At 45.3% G+C, this 15,651-nt stretch overlaps 8 protein-coding genes across 8 annotated transcripts; 3 read left to right on the forward strand and 5 right to left on the reverse strand.

The window, feature by feature from the left end:
- Positions 1-654: 654 nt before the first annotated feature.
- Positions 655-1,330, forward strand: N7462_004957 (uncharacterized protein; the record flags this gene model as incomplete). Its single annotated transcript, XM_057076682.1, has 2 exons — positions 655-1,075; positions 1,128-1,330. The coding sequence occupies 2 exons, from the start codon at positions 655-657 to the stop codon at positions 1,328-1,330; spliced, it is 624 nt and encodes a 207-aa protein (XP_056936187.1).
- Positions 1,331-1,988: 658 nt separating this feature from the next.
- Positions 1,989-2,789, forward strand: N7462_004958 (alpha/beta fold hydrolase; the record flags this gene model as incomplete). The annotated part of the gene is made up of 1 exon (XM_057076683.1): positions 1,989-2,789. One exon carries the CDS (start codon positions 1,989-1,991, stop codon positions 2,787-2,789), a length of 801 nt encoding a protein of 266 aa, XP_056936188.1.
- A 184-nt stretch (positions 2,790-2,973) lies between these two features.
- On the reverse strand, positions 2,974-4,008 carry N7462_004959 (endonuclease/exonuclease/phosphatase family protein; the record flags this gene model as incomplete). Its single annotated transcript, XM_057076684.1, has 1 exon — positions 2,974-4,008. The coding sequence occupies one exon, from the start codon at positions 4,006-4,008 to the stop codon at positions 2,974-2,976; it is 1,035 nt and encodes a 344-aa protein (XP_056936189.1).
- Positions 4,009-7,065: 3,057 nt separating this feature from the next.
- Positions 7,066-7,668, forward strand: N7462_004960 (uncharacterized protein; the record flags this gene model as incomplete). Its single annotated transcript, XM_057076685.1, has 2 exons — positions 7,066-7,357; positions 7,595-7,668. 2 exons carry the CDS (start codon positions 7,066-7,068, stop codon positions 7,666-7,668), a joined length of 366 nt encoding a protein of 121 aa, XP_056936190.1.
- A 305-nt stretch (positions 7,669-7,973) lies between these two features.
- N7462_004961 (type II toxin-antitoxin system death-on-curing family toxin) lies at positions 7,974-8,360 on the reverse strand (the record flags this gene model as incomplete). Its single annotated transcript, XM_057076686.1, has 1 exon — positions 7,974-8,360. The coding sequence occupies one exon, from the start codon at positions 8,358-8,360 to the stop codon at positions 7,974-7,976; it is 387 nt and encodes a 128-aa protein (XP_056936191.1).
- Positions 8,361-9,688: 1,328 nt separating this feature from the next.
- Positions 9,689-9,999, reverse strand: N7462_004962 (Multistep phosphorelay regulator 1; the record flags this gene model as incomplete). Its single annotated transcript, XM_057076687.1, has 2 exons — positions 9,689-9,975; positions 9,996-9,999. The coding sequence occupies 2 exons, from the start codon at positions 9,997-9,999 to the stop codon at positions 9,689-9,691; spliced, it is 291 nt and encodes a 96-aa protein (XP_056936192.1).
- A 2,411-nt stretch (positions 10,000-12,410) lies between these two features.
- N7462_004963 (uncharacterized protein) lies at positions 12,411-13,097 on the reverse strand (the record flags this gene model as incomplete). The annotated part of the gene is made up of 1 exon (XM_057076688.1): positions 12,411-13,097. The coding sequence occupies one exon, from the start codon at positions 13,095-13,097 to the stop codon at positions 12,411-12,413; it is 687 nt and encodes a 228-aa protein (XP_056936193.1).
- Positions 13,098-14,047: 950 nt separating this feature from the next.
- N7462_004964 (putative DnaJ domain protein (Mas5)) lies at positions 14,048-15,432 on the reverse strand (the record flags this gene model as incomplete). The annotated part of the gene is made up of 3 exons (XM_057076689.1): positions 14,048-14,606; positions 14,657-15,306; positions 15,367-15,432. 3 exons carry the CDS (start codon positions 15,430-15,432, stop codon positions 14,048-14,050), a joined length of 1,275 nt encoding a protein of 424 aa, XP_056936194.1.
- Between the last annotated feature and the right edge of the window lie 219 nt (positions 15,433-15,651).

The raw sequence follows: 15,651 nt of genomic DNA on the forward strand, positions 1-15,651 counted from the left end.
TACTTTGTCTATATTGGGAGTATAGATGGAAGTACGCCATTTCCAAAGGGAATTGATCCAATCGTCTCATTTTTAAGCATGCCAAGGCGATTAGGAGCCGCAAAAACTCGATCGAATGCCGAATTATGTTCATCTTCTTCTATGCAGTTGTCTCGCCAGCGAAGATATTGATCTCGGATTAACGTAATTTGATCGTTCCGGAAAAGATCACTCCTCTGTAAATACAAAACTTCTGCTCACCAGAGTTCAAGAACTATATGCTTCGGTATTGGGCTTGGGTTTGTGAACCATGCTCAAAGCTACTGGTACTTCAAAGGCTCTAGAGGCATTTTCTTGATGACCGAGTATATTGCCTGACTCTTCGACTGATGAGGGTGTACTGTGATCTCGAGAAAGGCTTTGAAGAACAGTATAGAGAGAAGGATCCGTATTATGGCGGATTTCGGAGTTTTTTTGATAGCATTTCACCTTGATAGAGTCTCTTCGATGGCTAATGAAAACACGCCGGTACCAAGAGGCTTTCATGGCATTTTGTCGACTACGTAACACCGAGCTCATTGCTGCCAGGGATCTTGTAAGCACTTGTTCAAAATACTGAAACCCTATCTTAAGTGTAGTGTTGATCTTTTCTAGTTTTACGCACATTGTCAGGTTATGACCGAGAGAGATGCCTTTTCAGGTAAATCCCTTTCACTTCGTATCTGGGAACTTTTCACGGTCCCACGTCTTCGTCGTGTAACGATTTCGAGTTCTATAATTGTCATATCGCAACAGTTCTCAAGTATCAGTGCAATGAGTTTCTATTCGTCAACAATATTTTCAGAGGCTGGTTATTCTCCACGAGACTGCTTGCTTGCGTCTCTAGGTTTTGGTCTGACGATGTTCATATTTGCATTTCCCGCAGTCTGGACGATGCACATATTTGGACGTCGCAACCTCCTACTGTTCACTTTTGTTAACATGGCTTGGTGTCTCCTGGTAGCAGGTTGTTGCTTTTTGATCCCATCAGACTCCACTGCTTGGATCCCACTTGTTGCCTTCTTCGTATATCTATTTTCGGCCCTCTATGGACCAGGTGTGTCGGATGTTATCGCAATGAAACTTGATGTACTAGCTAACTCATGCAGGAATTAGGCCCATTCCATCGATCTTAAGTGAAGCCTTCCCGCTTTTACATCGTGAGCTCGGTGCTTCATTTACGATTTGCGTCAATAATGCCGTCGGCAGCGCCCTTAGCCTATGTTTCCCGTCACTGTTAACCACGATCACACCAACGGGAGGTGAGCTTCGACCCATAATCAACTCGCTTGAATATTTCTTAACTGATTGAATCACTAGCATTTGGATACTATGGCGCATTGACCATACTCGCTTTCATCACTATTTTTCTGGTGGTTCCTGAGACAATGTAAGGGTCTCCCAGTTTTTGGGATTCAAACCACGGATATTTAATACCATCTACAGGTAATGGACCCTCGAAGAGCTCGACTACATTTTTGGGATACCAATCTATCGACACGCTCAATACCAATTCAGAACGTGGTTGCCATGCTTTGTTCGGCGTTATATTTTTCTTCGGCGGTCTGCCAAGTTGGAGCCACTGTATCGGCTGGAGGGCCTTTAGCTGAGCTCTATACTGTGGTGCTATAACAGGCAAAGCTGGTATTCAAAATCTCACGTTGCAGTGTTCAATCCTAGTAGCGGTGACAGTATATCCTCAACAAACCAATCCACATTACTAATCATTGGCTGAAGCAATGCACTTTGACTCATGAACCAAAGCCTGCCATTCTGTGGATCCTGCGGCAAAAAGACATTTTGCCGAGCGATTCGATCTCAGCGCCTCCAATTTGTAACGCCATTTGCTCATAAATAGCCACCGCTCAGAAGTTAATTTGGGATTTGGGTGAAAATAGAAATAAAGTCTTTGGTCTCAGACACTATTCCAATCGAATTTCATTCATTCATTCATTCATTGCTTTTGCGACATGTCACTCACTTACACAACACTTCCGCTTCAAGTGCAGGGTGTCAACCTCGAGCTGTCTACTATCTACAGTCTGAACTCGAAGCCGCCCATTCTCTTTCTTCATGGTTTTGGGTCCTGTAAGGAGGATCTAGCAGATTTGGTGATCCACCCAGCCCTCCAAGACTATGGATTTATTGCGTTCGACGCCCCTGGCTGTGGCCATTCCACAAGCGATAAGCTCGACGCCACCGACATCCCGTTCCTGGTCGCCACCACGGAAGCCGTTCTGGCCCACTTCAAAATCACACAGTTCCATCTCATGGGTCATTCTATGGGAGGTCTGACTGCTCTTCAGTTGGCCCACCGTCATCCAGAACAGGTGCTCAGCTTTGTAGATATCAAGGGCAACCTCGCCCCGGAAGATTGTTTCCTAAGTCGGCAGATCTTCACCTTCTCCTCGGAGGACCCCGAGGCATTTCTGGACGAGTTTATTGATCGGACACGCAAATCTAAATCTTTGGCTAGTCCCTTATATGCGAGTACTCTCCGCGCACGGGTCTGCGCCGGCGCCGTGCGAGCCATTTTTGAGTCCATGGTGCAGATGTCAGATGATGAGGATCTGCTGGGTATGTTCATCGGACTGCCCTTTCCGAAGATGTTCATGTTCGGAGAGGAGAACCGTGAGCTGTCATATCTTGGACGGCTGAAGAAGGAGGGAGTGGAGTTGGCGCTGATTCCTGAGAGCGGGCATTTCCCAATGTACTCGAATCCCGTGGAGATGTATCGTCGGATTGCGGTCTTTTTACACAACTTGAGATAGATAACATAGAAAAAATAGGGATCATAGACACAATGCACATAGCTGCAACCAATGTTACCAATATGCTCACGCGCTTCATGTTATTTGTTACTAGATCTGATGATGAATCTGCTTCAGTGAACAAAGAGCCCCCTGGTAGGCAGATAGCCATATGCATGTTATGATCTCAAGGCTAGACCGAGATCTATACCTTTGTGGAGAGTCCCAAAATCTCCATTTCCACCATGATCCCCAGATGATCTGTCACCCATGGCTTCTCGAACCCGAGCTCGACAATCTCCTTAGATTCCTCTTCTTCTTCCACCAGGATATCTTCTCCGAATCTCTCAAATTTTGTCGGCCTGAAAGATCCGCAATAAAATACCTTGTCCATCCGTGAACAGCCAAACTGCTGCCGTAACTTTGTGGCCGCCTGCTGGCCCCACGTATAACCCTCTTCGGTGTCCTCTTTCCCGCCCAGCTGCAGGAAAACATCCTTCAGGCCATTACTTCCATCCACATGCAACGTCCGATCCGCTGGTTGGATCGCGTTAAAATCCCCAGCAACGAGCGCGGCATGCACGGACTCATCGTGGAGATAACCTGCGATAAGCTGCATCTGGAACGGCCGGAAGGGGGGTTCAAAGGCCATGGACTCGAGGTGGGTATTGCATACGCGGACCTTCTTGCGGTCGGACCCGACCGATAGATCCATGAAGAGTGCATCGCGATCCATGCGTGTCTTGGAGTAGTGTACACGAAAGGTGGCCGTGATAGGAAGACGAGAGTCAACGAGGATCACGGTACCATAGTGGGTCGTAGCCCAGTTCGTGTGATCGAGATCGCTGATATGAAATCGCTCTCTGACCCACGGAGTAGTGGCAATGGTGACCAAGTCAAACGGTCGGCACTCCTGGAGGAATATTACGAGACCTGTGTCCGACGAGAGATATTTTGAGCTCACAAGGGACTCGAGGTGAGCCAGGGCAGCCTTCATGCGAGACTCAGCGAAAGGCAGCATAAAGTCGATATTCCAGCTGTAGACAGCAATTTTCGTAAGCCATGTTTTATTCTCAGCCGGGCAGTATTCTTGGCCAGATGGTGACTTTCGTATCCAAGAAGATGTGGTTGCATCAAAGGCATAGTAAGACTGCGGATGGGGCTGATCAGGCTCCCATGATACCGAGGTCTTTCTCAAGACTGTAGTGTCTTGAATGGCCTGAGCAATGAGAGCGTCCATGTTATTAAAGTATCGCTTGAGTTAATTGAATAGAAACATCAGTATGCTAGTAATCTGAAGATATGGACTGAGGAAGTCTGGAACAGAACAAAGTTGAAGCTTCGGTCAAACTCGGATGTCGACGTTGTCAACCCCGCCCATTGGAGGCTGGGATTGACACGTCTGCGCCGGTCTCGAATAACTGCAAGCCTAGGACCAACACCCAGCGCGATGGGATAGGAGGCAAGATTTCATTGATTTATTAATCCCCAAATTCTTCCATTATCTATATTTGCCATATGGGTTTAAATATGGTATCCACTATCCAGATACACCAAAGCTGGCAAAATGCTTACTCTAGAATGCAACGAAAGAAGCATAGTGTGTGTAATTACTATCTCTCTATCTGTAGAACTTATAACTATATAATTTGTATCTGTACCAGGGTCAAATAGGGTGAAGTTGCCTGGACTCTTTTTATTTCATAGCGCATTTATAGTGGGCTGTATTTTTTCCTCGAAAGTTTAAATTTTTCTCACCTAATATCGACCAAACATCACCAAAGTTGAGTCAAATATTGTAGAATAGTGTTGTTTCTTTATTCTATGAAAGCATAGTTTCAGCATGGAGTAATTATTAGTTCAGTCACGAATAATCATCGATCGGTGCACGGAGTTAACAATAAGCCACTCCCATTTCATCCGAGAAGTCATCTCTTCTTGACTTTCTCTCTATCAAATCATCATGATCTTGGATCAACCCTCCCATTTGTTACCTAGAAAGACATTCAACTGCTTTCCGAGGTGAGACTTGCCTCCCTTTTCATTGAAATGACTTCTCATGCGCGGGAAGCTTGTTATCATCTATTTTGACTTCAATTTGGAGTGTGTTGGGAGATTTCTTTGACCCTGGTGCAATTTTCACCTGCTTCTTCCAATCGATTGGCTGCTTCGCGTGCGTTTTGGAGTGCCTCAACCGATGCAAGATACTGTGGGTTTTCATTCCCATAAGTTTGCTGTGGAATTTCAACATGTTGAAGAGGTTTAATTGCTTCCTCGATTCTTTGAAAGCGCGTTTGCAAGGTCCCATTGTGATCGAATACATTCTGGGTGCTGTTCATCATGATAACGGGTTCTTACCATAGCGACTTGTTGCAAGATTCCAATAGCTTTTTCTAGGTTGCCACTCTGCAGGAACTCACAAGCTATTTCATGTTGCATTTGTAGTCACGGAAATGGTGTTATCAGTTGCGCTTTTTGATCAATCCAAGGCGTGTCGCAGGCTCTTCTCCGCCATCTGTCCATTCCGTATCTATACATGTACAAGCTCTGTGCACAGGATGAAAAGAGTATAGTGTTTGCTTCCAACTTTATTCATATGTATCTTGAGAGCCGGTCGTAGGAGATTAATTGCCTTCGATGGCTGAGCATTTTGAAGGTAGGTTTTCGCAAGGATAACCAGAGATGACATGTCTGTGTGACGCTGCTTATCAAATTCAGTCTTCTTTGTTGAAGTTGTGTCGAGTAGAAGTCAGATAGCATGTTTGCTTTGGCCATTATTCAAGTAGGCTTTTGCGAAATCATTTTGTGATTCAATATAGACTTTATGTCGCGGATAGGGCATCTTCTTGCTAGCATGGTGGGTGTCAGATAACGCGTAGAAACGTGGTTCTCGGTTGGGTGGACCACTCGCTAGTGAATTACGTTAACGTATTTCACTATCCCGTGACGCACACTAGCCAGCTGTTAGGGAATAACTACTTGTACAGGTTTCAACACCTTCCCACATAACCAAGGCAAAGGCGATGGATCACATTACAACATACGGTCTGACGTGGCCCATATGTAACAGAGGTAAGCAAAGGCTACAGGGGAGAGGGGTTCACGAATCCCTAATAGAAGGGCACCGAACCCTTAGGGCCTTGTGGGTTATACATAAATTGAGGATTATGGAGAGATCCATGATAGCAAGAAACAGTGTTTTGCTTTCCTTAATTGACGTTTATCTTCCTACCTAGTCGACAGGCTTTCTACCCTGTACAAGTAGTTATTCCCTAACAGATTCTATAAAGATCCCGTTGCCTTTAAAGATAAACTCGGGTTCTAACTGCTACCCGTCGGCAGCTATATACTCGATAGACGTAATATTTTCGCCTTAGTCTAGCTAAGGAAGGTCTACTATCTTTCTACTAGTAGTAGTAGTAGTAGTAGTAGATATAACGTTTCTAGACCTTCCTTCGCCTAGTTGAAAGCCGTATTTATTAAAGTTATAGACTAGACGTGTAGGTGTAGTCTTCTTGATAGTTTAGGCTAGTAGATCGTACTAATGCTGTAATGCTGCTAGATCCTCTGCTAGAATTCGCTTTGGCTCCTTCGTATACTGCTTAGTAGGCCCTAATTGAAGATGTTTAGGAAGCCTATTAATAAAGCGATACGCCTACATCTTGCTAACCGACGGCTTCCCGACGCGTTAGCATACACGATTCGCCTACGCTTCTAGTATCCTAGGAGTGATAGGCATATAGCAATCGTTTATATATTGAATCCAGCGAATCAAAGCCTCTTCTTGATAGGCTTCTAGAGCGTTCCTAGCACTGTGTTTAGCAGTATTAGATACTGTTTTCTTTTTAACACGGTCGTGTAGTGTACGCCTAGGAACACCAAATTCACGTGCTAAACGCGCGATATTTAGCTTCGCAACGCGTGATACTGCTAGGCAGTCCTCTGCCATACGAGATTCATCAAATTTAGGCATATTAGATGGTATTGTTGGATAGGGAGGCAAAAAATAGGGTAGTAGAAAAAAATGGCAGCCTCATGTGGTTGGCGCACCCACAACCCGGAGGGGTTGGGGGCGGTGTAAGGCACTAATAGTGAAACACGTTACGTTAGATCGTGCTTATTAAGATTCTTACTCAGCCCGGTGTTGGGGAACCCGAGTCATCTCTAATCTCAGGCTGACTCCTCACTCAAAACTAACCCTGTCTTTCTCCTTTTCAATGGTTCTTTCTTCTTAAATTTTAACTGCTGGTCTTCTAAATATCAACTATCAAGCATCACGAACCTTAAATACCTTCTTATGTTGCGCAGTCTAAGTCGCCCCTTTTCCTTGCCACGGGTTAAAAGGAGTCCTCCGGCACGCCGAATACATCAAATCACCACGAATTTCGTTACCCGCGATAAAGAAGGCAATTTGACCACCGATAGGGTCCCTGTGTTTATCGGGAAGAACCCCACAGATGCCTTCGTGAATATTGAGACTACTGTTGGACAATCGTTCCGTGATAGTAGACCGAATACCTCAGAATATTTCGAGACTCAAGAGCGATGTAAAATATTATTTTACCACGCCACACAACACTTTGGTTTTGGTGAAATACCCTTACTCCTATATTACTTATATAGATTTTGCTGACATTTATAAATCAGAACCAGCGAGCTACCCTCGACTATATCTTCCAAGTCAACTTCCTCGCCAATCAGACTCGAATATTAGTCCCGCAACTCTTTGGCTATATGGGGCAACACATCAGATTACCCTGGATGGAACACCCGACGGTCAGAGCTAGTATCTTACTTCTACGATTTTGAAACTAATATCTACATAGCTGAATTCGCCGAGAGAACCGGGGTTTCTTTGAAAAGACTAAAGCCGATCCTTGATAGCCTAGCGCATATGTAACCAAGTCAGGTTATATGTGAAAAAACGAATGTTATATTCTCCTCTCTACTCACAACCTGAAAGATTGAATGTCAAGTCTATTTCCTAGTATCGCCTTTGTTTCGGGCTGCGAAGAAACACAATGCACTTGTCTACCTTCCACGGCTATATAAACATATATATCCATCAATGAAAAGAAGAATTCCAAGAGACAATCCGATCCTTGACAGCGCCGCTTTTTGATCTCAACGTGAACAATATCAAGGTGCTATGATCCACATACTTTCCAAGTCTCGAAAGAAGCTAGTATATTGCTAGCGATCTGTTCACATCTTTTGCGCTTGCGCTCTGTAAACGGCAGACAGCTTATCGGCATTGATTTTATTGGTAACAAGATTAAGGTGAGCGGCCTTAATGGCCTGATTATTCTTGTCCATGAACTGATAGCCATTGAGATTCAGGAATGCATCAGCTGCGAGCAAAGCGGTACGCTTGTTCGCATCTGCGAATGGGTGATTCAGCATCAAGCTAGAGGACAGAGATGCTGCCAGCTTGAAAATGTCCTTTTCGCCCCCGAAGTGATTCTTGTTCCCCGGTGCGTTGACCGAAGATTCAAGCATAGCTATCTGGGTAGCCTTACCCCCGGGGATAAGCGTTTGGTGAAGCTTGACAACCTCAACGACGGTCAAGAATCTAATTGGAGCAGCGGCCATTTTGAATTTGTAGAAGGATAGAAGAGATTTTATGGAAGTTCAGTATAGCAGGAAACTGTGAATGACGATATCTGATGATTGAATATCTAATTCTTCCTGAAATACACTCCTTATATAGATACCGGGTCTCTAAAAAAAGAAAACAACGTCAGCGCTTCAGACTATAATTTATTCACTTATGATTCCTATCGTGGCAGTTACTGCTTCCTCTTATAAGAGTTGTAAACGAACGATCGTTGAAGCCGACCTTACTACCAACTAGAATACCACTAGACCAAAAGTCCAAAATAGAGAGCAGGCAGATGGACTGAGTGATTGGTAGGCCGCGAGAATTCAATGCTATGCTACCAACATATCAGTTATGCGGGTCTTATCGACTTCAGAACTTCAAGTTGGGTGCTAAGGGGACGATAATCACACCATCGTCTCAATCAAGGTGTGTCCTCCCTTGCCTACTAAGTAGCATCTCCCACTTGAAAATCTATTATTTGACCACCATCAGTACGGAGCCAAAGAGCTACTGGCATGAGTCACAAGTAAACGTTGACTTGGGCATGAGGCTGAAAGGATTCTATGTGACTATGGATCATCCACGACCGAAGCGCCCGCCGAATCAAACCCACATAGCGCCTCTCCACTACAACAGACAGGCGCTCGCACGGTTGGAACATGGTAAAAACTGATTGGTCAAGAAGAAGTAAAATTCGCGTAGTGTAGCGCCTCTGATATTAGCGCCTGGGGCGGGATCACATTTTTTAAAACTGATCTAGTGTGACGTATACAGCCACATTGTCAGGACTTTGACCCCCTTCACAGCATCATGAATTTGTGACATAATTTCAGTCTAGACGCCGACAATCATTGACATTTTCGCCTATTTATGGATTCCTGATGGTGGTGCCATGTCCTCACAGTTTACCATATGACCAACAAATATGACGTTGCATCTGGCTTGAAGGCGGTTAACTGCTCAAGTTGGTATTGTGATTTATCCAGGTCTTAGTTTGAGACTGCCTACGAATTCAACGAAGCGAATTTCATCCCTTAGTCTTATCATTTTTTTCCTCTCCTTCCCTCTCCTTCCCCATATCACCTTCCTCAACCCCACAGACCAAAAAAAACCGAAACGACAGCACCTCAAGAAATGAAACCTAGTCACGATTTCATGTACATCACAATGCTCTCATAATATAGATGTGGCATTTGTAAATACCCCCTACCTATTTCTCAGGCTCGGCTTTGGGCTTTTCCTCCTCTTTGATGTCACCTCGGCCTCATCCGCAGGTTTCTTTGTGTCCTCCCATCGGCTCCTCTTCCTCGTCTGCGAGTCATTCGCTGTAGTACCGCCGCAGGAACGTCTCGAATTTGGCATACTCCACCTTCACGTCCTTGAGGGTCTTGGCAATGTTCATGAGACAAGTCTCCTCGGACAACTTGCCACTACCGTTCTCATCCGGGCCGTTGCCGAAGTGCCGAATCTTTTTGCATCCATCCCGGCCGTGGTCGAGGCCCGGGGTTGCTGATGAGCCCTTCGGGAAGTGTTCTAGGTGAGAAAGATCCTTCAGATCCTTTTTATCACTGCGGGTGGAGGGGGTTAGACTCTCTTTTGTGGAGGCTGTTGTATTTCTGATTCACTCATTCGAGATGAGATGTCCTGGGAGCTAGGATGACACTTTGCCTGAAGTATAGCTAGGCTTTTTTTGCTCCGATTCACGAGTAAAATGGTCCAATAGCAGTTACAAGACCACAAAAGAGAAAAGTTTGCAATAGTACAGATCCGAGCTGTGGCTACGGTCTCCTACTCGGCGTCATCCCCAAAGCTGTTAACGGAATTAGACGGAGTTACGGGCAACGGATTTAAAGGCGGCGATGCGATGCTAGTGATATCCTGCTGAGAATGGTTGTTGATAGCAGTGAAAATGTCAGGATACTCGAGTCCAACCACCTTCTCTCGTGCATCCAACGCCAATCACTGCATCACTTCTGCCTCTTCGTGCATTCCTCGAAGCCGTAGATACCATCTGTGATTGAAGCAAATCGTAGCCACATGCAGTCAATCTTCTTCATGCTCGTCAGATATCGACTTCATTACCTTTCTCACATGCGGAAGCAGCCTTTGAAGCTCACTCCATCTCTCGTAATGTTCAATGGGAAACATTTAGGCCATTATGACCAATGGCTACCACAATATCGTTGAGGCGCGGAAGGAATGCGACATGACGTTCATGAAACAAGACCCCACGCGGAAAAAAGGTGGAAATCCAGGGATAAGCTGCTTCAAAATCGGTAGAGAAGCGTAAGGCTGAGCAGAATGTTCAAGTATGATATATGAGCGGTTATTGTTTAATTTTAGATTCATAGACTCGCTCGGCACGTTAGGATTTTCTGAGTTTCTGCTGTATCAATTGTACGCAAGTCAACCTCACAGCCTCGATTTCCAATGAGAGATATTCGAGCGCCTTATTATCAGCAACTTTGCTATTGGCTCGGCACTTTGACTGGACTTGTTATCGGTATCAGTTTGCTGATCATGATATTTCCCGGCCTATTTAAAGTGATGAGGGAATGGAAGCTTGCGATAGGCCATCGGTCACTTTGGGAAAAGAGTCCACAACAAAGAGCAGAAGGCCATGTGTCACAAGAAAATAGTGGATTACATGACATTGCTGTATTTTAGATTTATTGGTACAGTTTTTGAGTTACTTTTGAATTGCGACTTGAATGAGGCCCTGTTTAACGCGGCTTCCTCTGGTTACAGACTTGGCCTATACCATCAAATCTTGAGACCAGAAGCATTGAATCTCCATACGGAATTTCACCACCCGGTTGAATCTATATCTGAAGAGTACTGAACCTACCTAGGTCGTGATAATTGATGTCTGTTGATCTATCTGCCAGGCTCAAACAATCGCTGCGTGTTTAACAATCAGAGTTGGTTCCTGCAAGTCTGTCGACAATAGTGATCTTGTATCCATAATTTGCCCAAAAATAGCGGCTTTAACCGTTGAACACCAAGAGAAAATTTTAATACTGTCCGTTAACCAAAATTTCAGAACCCTAAGCAAAATTTTCATAGGGTGATTACGATGGGAAATACCATTCTTGACCATTCATCGCGTTTAGGCTACCTAGGCTGCCGTAGGATCCTCAATACCCGCGGGTATCCTCATATCCTCGCCTGAAATTAATAAGGATATCTATAAGTTTTTAAATAGGATAAACCTACTAAGCCTTATAACTCTTCGAGTTATATATTATTTATATTATTATTTTAGTAGTTTCTAGATACTCCCTCTATAATTCTTATCTTCTCTAGGCTAATAGGAAGTAAATACTTTATTTAGTTTTAGGAATAAATAGTAAATTAGCCATAGTGTTCTTAATTCAACTACATAGTTTTAAATTCAAGCTTTATTTTATATAATAATGTCATATGATATTGCAACATGAGGCTATTCCCAACTACACGCCTCAGGTGTCAGTTAGACACCTTATCGGTCAGGCTCCGTCATGACAGCCCCACTTCTCCCCAACATGGATGCATGACCTACAAGGCCCTGAGGGTTCGGTGCCCTTCCATTAGGGATTCATGAACCCCTCTTCCCTGTAGCCTTTGCTTACCTCTGTTACATATAGGCCACGTCAGACCGCATGTTGTAATGTGATCCATCGCCTTTGCCTTGGTTATGTGGGAAGGTGTTGAAACCTGTACATAAATTGAGGATTATGGAGAGATCCATGATAGCAAGAAACAGTGTTTTGCTTTCCTTACTTGACGTTTATCTTCCTACCTAGTCGACAGGCTTTCTACCCTGTACAAGTAGTTATTCTCTAACAAATAATCTATTATAAATATATCTAAAACCCTATAGGTAATTTTGACTATTTTGAAATCTAATCTAATTATAGCAATAAACTTATTCTATCTAGATTTCCAAGCACACCGCCATTTAAAACCACGTAATATGACTGGTACCGGCATATTGCAGGTGTTTACCTCCCCCAATCCAAAGAGATTATAAGATTCCATGAGATTTGACTCCGTAATTATTAAGCAACAACATTCATAACGAATTTGACCATCGCGTCTCTTCCATCAGCCTTCATTAATGCCTCTGTATGCATAGCGCCAAGTACATGTTTTCTAGAAACTTGCAGATTGAGCTCCTTGCATCTTAATTCCAATTGACCGGCCACATAGGGCGGGATGACTTCATCATTTTCAGCAGACAGGATGAGTATAGCAGGGATAAATGGCGATTGAGATTGTGGGCTAAGCCGGTGACTTTGCTGGTCTCTCCAGTCAGATAGCTCTTTCAGGGCAGTAGCATTGCACCAGGTATTCCACGAAAATGGCCACAAGTATCGATATGGAAGCCATTTCTGAGGGTATAAGCTGATAAGCATGTCTCTGATATTAGAAGTTGGCGCTTCCATGATCAATCCAGATATTGGTGCGAGATTAGCACTTTTCTCAACACTTCTAATGTGTCGGCAAGAGAGATATGTGGGAAGCGCAGAGCTTGCGACGGCCGATCCGAGGCTGTGCCCCCAAAGAATAATTTGGAGATCAGTGTCCGGCTTTGAGTAAGTTTCGGACACCCATTTCAAGAATGCTTGGGCATCCATCTCAATACCCGATTGAGTTGCACGGCCCGAGGATGTCCAATAGCCACGATACGACAAAGCGAGTATTTTGAAGCTAGTCGCGTCAAGTGATGCCACCGGTTTTGACATTGTCGAAATCGTCCTTAAAACTTGTGATAGAAGTGGTAGACGGAGGGGGTTGACCCCCCATTCCCTTGGAAATAACAAATTACAACCAATCTTTTTTTTGGGTCCGAAGGAAGTGATTTGGTACTATCCCCAACCGGAATACTTCCCTCGCAGACGGTTAATTTGGTGCCATCGAGGCTGCGGATTTTCTTTTCTTCCCATCGAATCGGTCTGCATTCAGCCTCGTATTCAGATATTTTATCTGATCGGGAAAATGGCGGAAGCCAGGAAAGATATAGGAGTTTGTTTTGCAAAACAATGATCCAGAAACATTTCCAGGTCCAGAGGCCGACAAGAAGCCCGAAGAAAATGGCCGGTGGGACCAAGATGGGCGGTATAAACCCAGTCAAGAGTGTACGGGATTTTGGAATGCGATTTAAAGTAGCGATCTTTCCATGTTGACTAACGTCGACTCTTTTTCTTGTGACGCTGTGGAAATAGTGGTGGGAAGCATCCAGGAAAGCAGGGCGGATGGCTCTGATGCCAACTTTGTCGCTACTACAGCGCACAATACGCCGGAGACTTGATCTTCTCAGCATCCAGCATGGGAAATTTGAAGTTCTTCAACGCATTGTGAATAGTCCAAGGGACAGCGATGGAGGAAACGAAGTTGAAAGAATCGGACTTCCCATTGGACGTGGTCGGAGTTCGGGACTCAGTGACAAGCAAGTCACATGATCTGTTCTCAATACGGACTCTAATGATGGAAAATCTATCGTCACTTGGTTAATAGAATTCTAAGGATGAACAAGTTCAATTCTAGCAAATTCCGTTGTATCTGGTCTACTGTAATATCATGATCGAAGAAGGGAGATGTCCATATCCAGAATAGAATGAAAACCCACACGAAAATGCAGAACCCCGTAACGCCTTCTATGTCGCAGTAGCATAAGAAAACTCGATAGGCTTGTTTACTGAGCTGCGCACTGCGCTGGCTCATCCTCGTCTTCATCATCATCCACCCACGCGGAACCACCTTGCGCATCCCGAGCACCAAATTCTTCCATATTACCATTGGGGTCGTACTCGACCTCATCCACGGTGGTTGCAGTAATCGGTGCCTGGGGATTAGGCAGGATCTCTTGAAGATTCTGCAGGATTTCGGGTGTGGGCTTCCAGTTCTCTTCCGGAAACTTTATATCCACAGCAAGGTACAAATCACCTCGTGCGTCGCTGCGCTTGATCGGCATACCCTCACCGGGGACCTTGAGGATTTGGCCCGGGGAAAGGACCTTGCCAGCGGGGTGCTTGATCTCAATTCCACGCCCATCCAAATGCTTAAGAACAACTCGTGAGAAACCAGTTAGGGCCTCAGCTAGGGTGATCTCGATAGCAGCCCGCAAGTCAGAGCCTGCGCGGTCAAAAACCGGGTGCTCCTCCTGAACCAGCTTGAAAACGATATCGCCTGGCTCCTGATCTGGCACCTGGTCTGCCTCGCCTTCGAGAATGATCTTCTCTCCCTCGCTGTGTCTAGCTGTGAGTACAATCATCAGAGCATAGGGTATGGGCGTGGAGCTTACCGTGAGCCAGGAGCAATATAAATTTCCAGCATCTTCTTTTCCTCGTTGGTCCGCTGTCCCTTGCACTTCTTACACTTGTCCTTGGGGCTGAAAAACTGGCCCTGTCCATTGCACACGGAGCAGGAGCGAGTCTGCTTGGTGAGAAACTGTCCCATCTGGGTAATTACCTCCTCGACTCCATGACCATCACAGGTCGAGCACTTCTTGGCCTTCGCCTTCTCCTTGCCACCCTTGCCCTTGCAAAGACTGCAAATAACGTTCTTGGTGCTGGCAAACTTCACGGTTTTGCCCTTGTAAAGATCCTCCAGGCTGACTTCCCAGTCCTGTTCCTCATTTCGACTTCTCCGGGGCCGTCCACCCCCAGGCATACCACCCATGCCTGGCATTCCGCCCATACCAGGCATTCCGCCCATCCCGCCCATCCCGCCGAACATTTGGGCCAGGAGATCATCTATATCAGGCCCACCGCCCATTCCGCCCATTCCAGGTTCGCCGGCGCCATTAAATGCGGACATGCCATGTGTATCATAGATGTGGCGCTTCTGTTCATCAAAGAGAATTTCGTAGGCCTTCTGCACATTTATGAACTTGGCTTCAGCAGCAGGGCGCTCCTCCTCCGGGACTTTATCAGGGTGATTGGCAAGTGCAGCCTATGTTATATATATTCATTAGTATCCGGCATATTGTGGAGCGAGAGGTGCTTAGATTACCTTCTTGTAGGCTGTCTTGATTTCATCTTTGCTTGCGCCTCGGTGGACTTCTAGGACCTCTGTCATGGGAAGGCCTTGTCAGCGTTGTATTCTTTCATTTTGTCGTCACAGCACAATCACATACCGTAGAGGTCGATTTCAACTTCAGCCACTACAGTTCCAGTTAGTAAAACCGGGGGCGATGGAAGTTTCGGCCACCACCGACAGGGAAGAGAACATACTGAGTGCGGGTCTTGTCTAGATGGGAATAATGTGAAGCAAAAATGTAGGATGCAAAAGACGTCG

The sequence above is a fragment of the Penicillium macrosclerotiorum genome, assembly GCF_028827735.1.
Source record: "Penicillium macrosclerotiorum strain IBT 26536 chromosome Unknown utg000003l_segment0_segment0, whole genome shotgun sequence".
Taxonomy (NCBI): domain Eukaryota; kingdom Fungi; phylum Ascomycota; class Eurotiomycetes; order Eurotiales; family Aspergillaceae; genus Penicillium; species Penicillium macrosclerotiorum.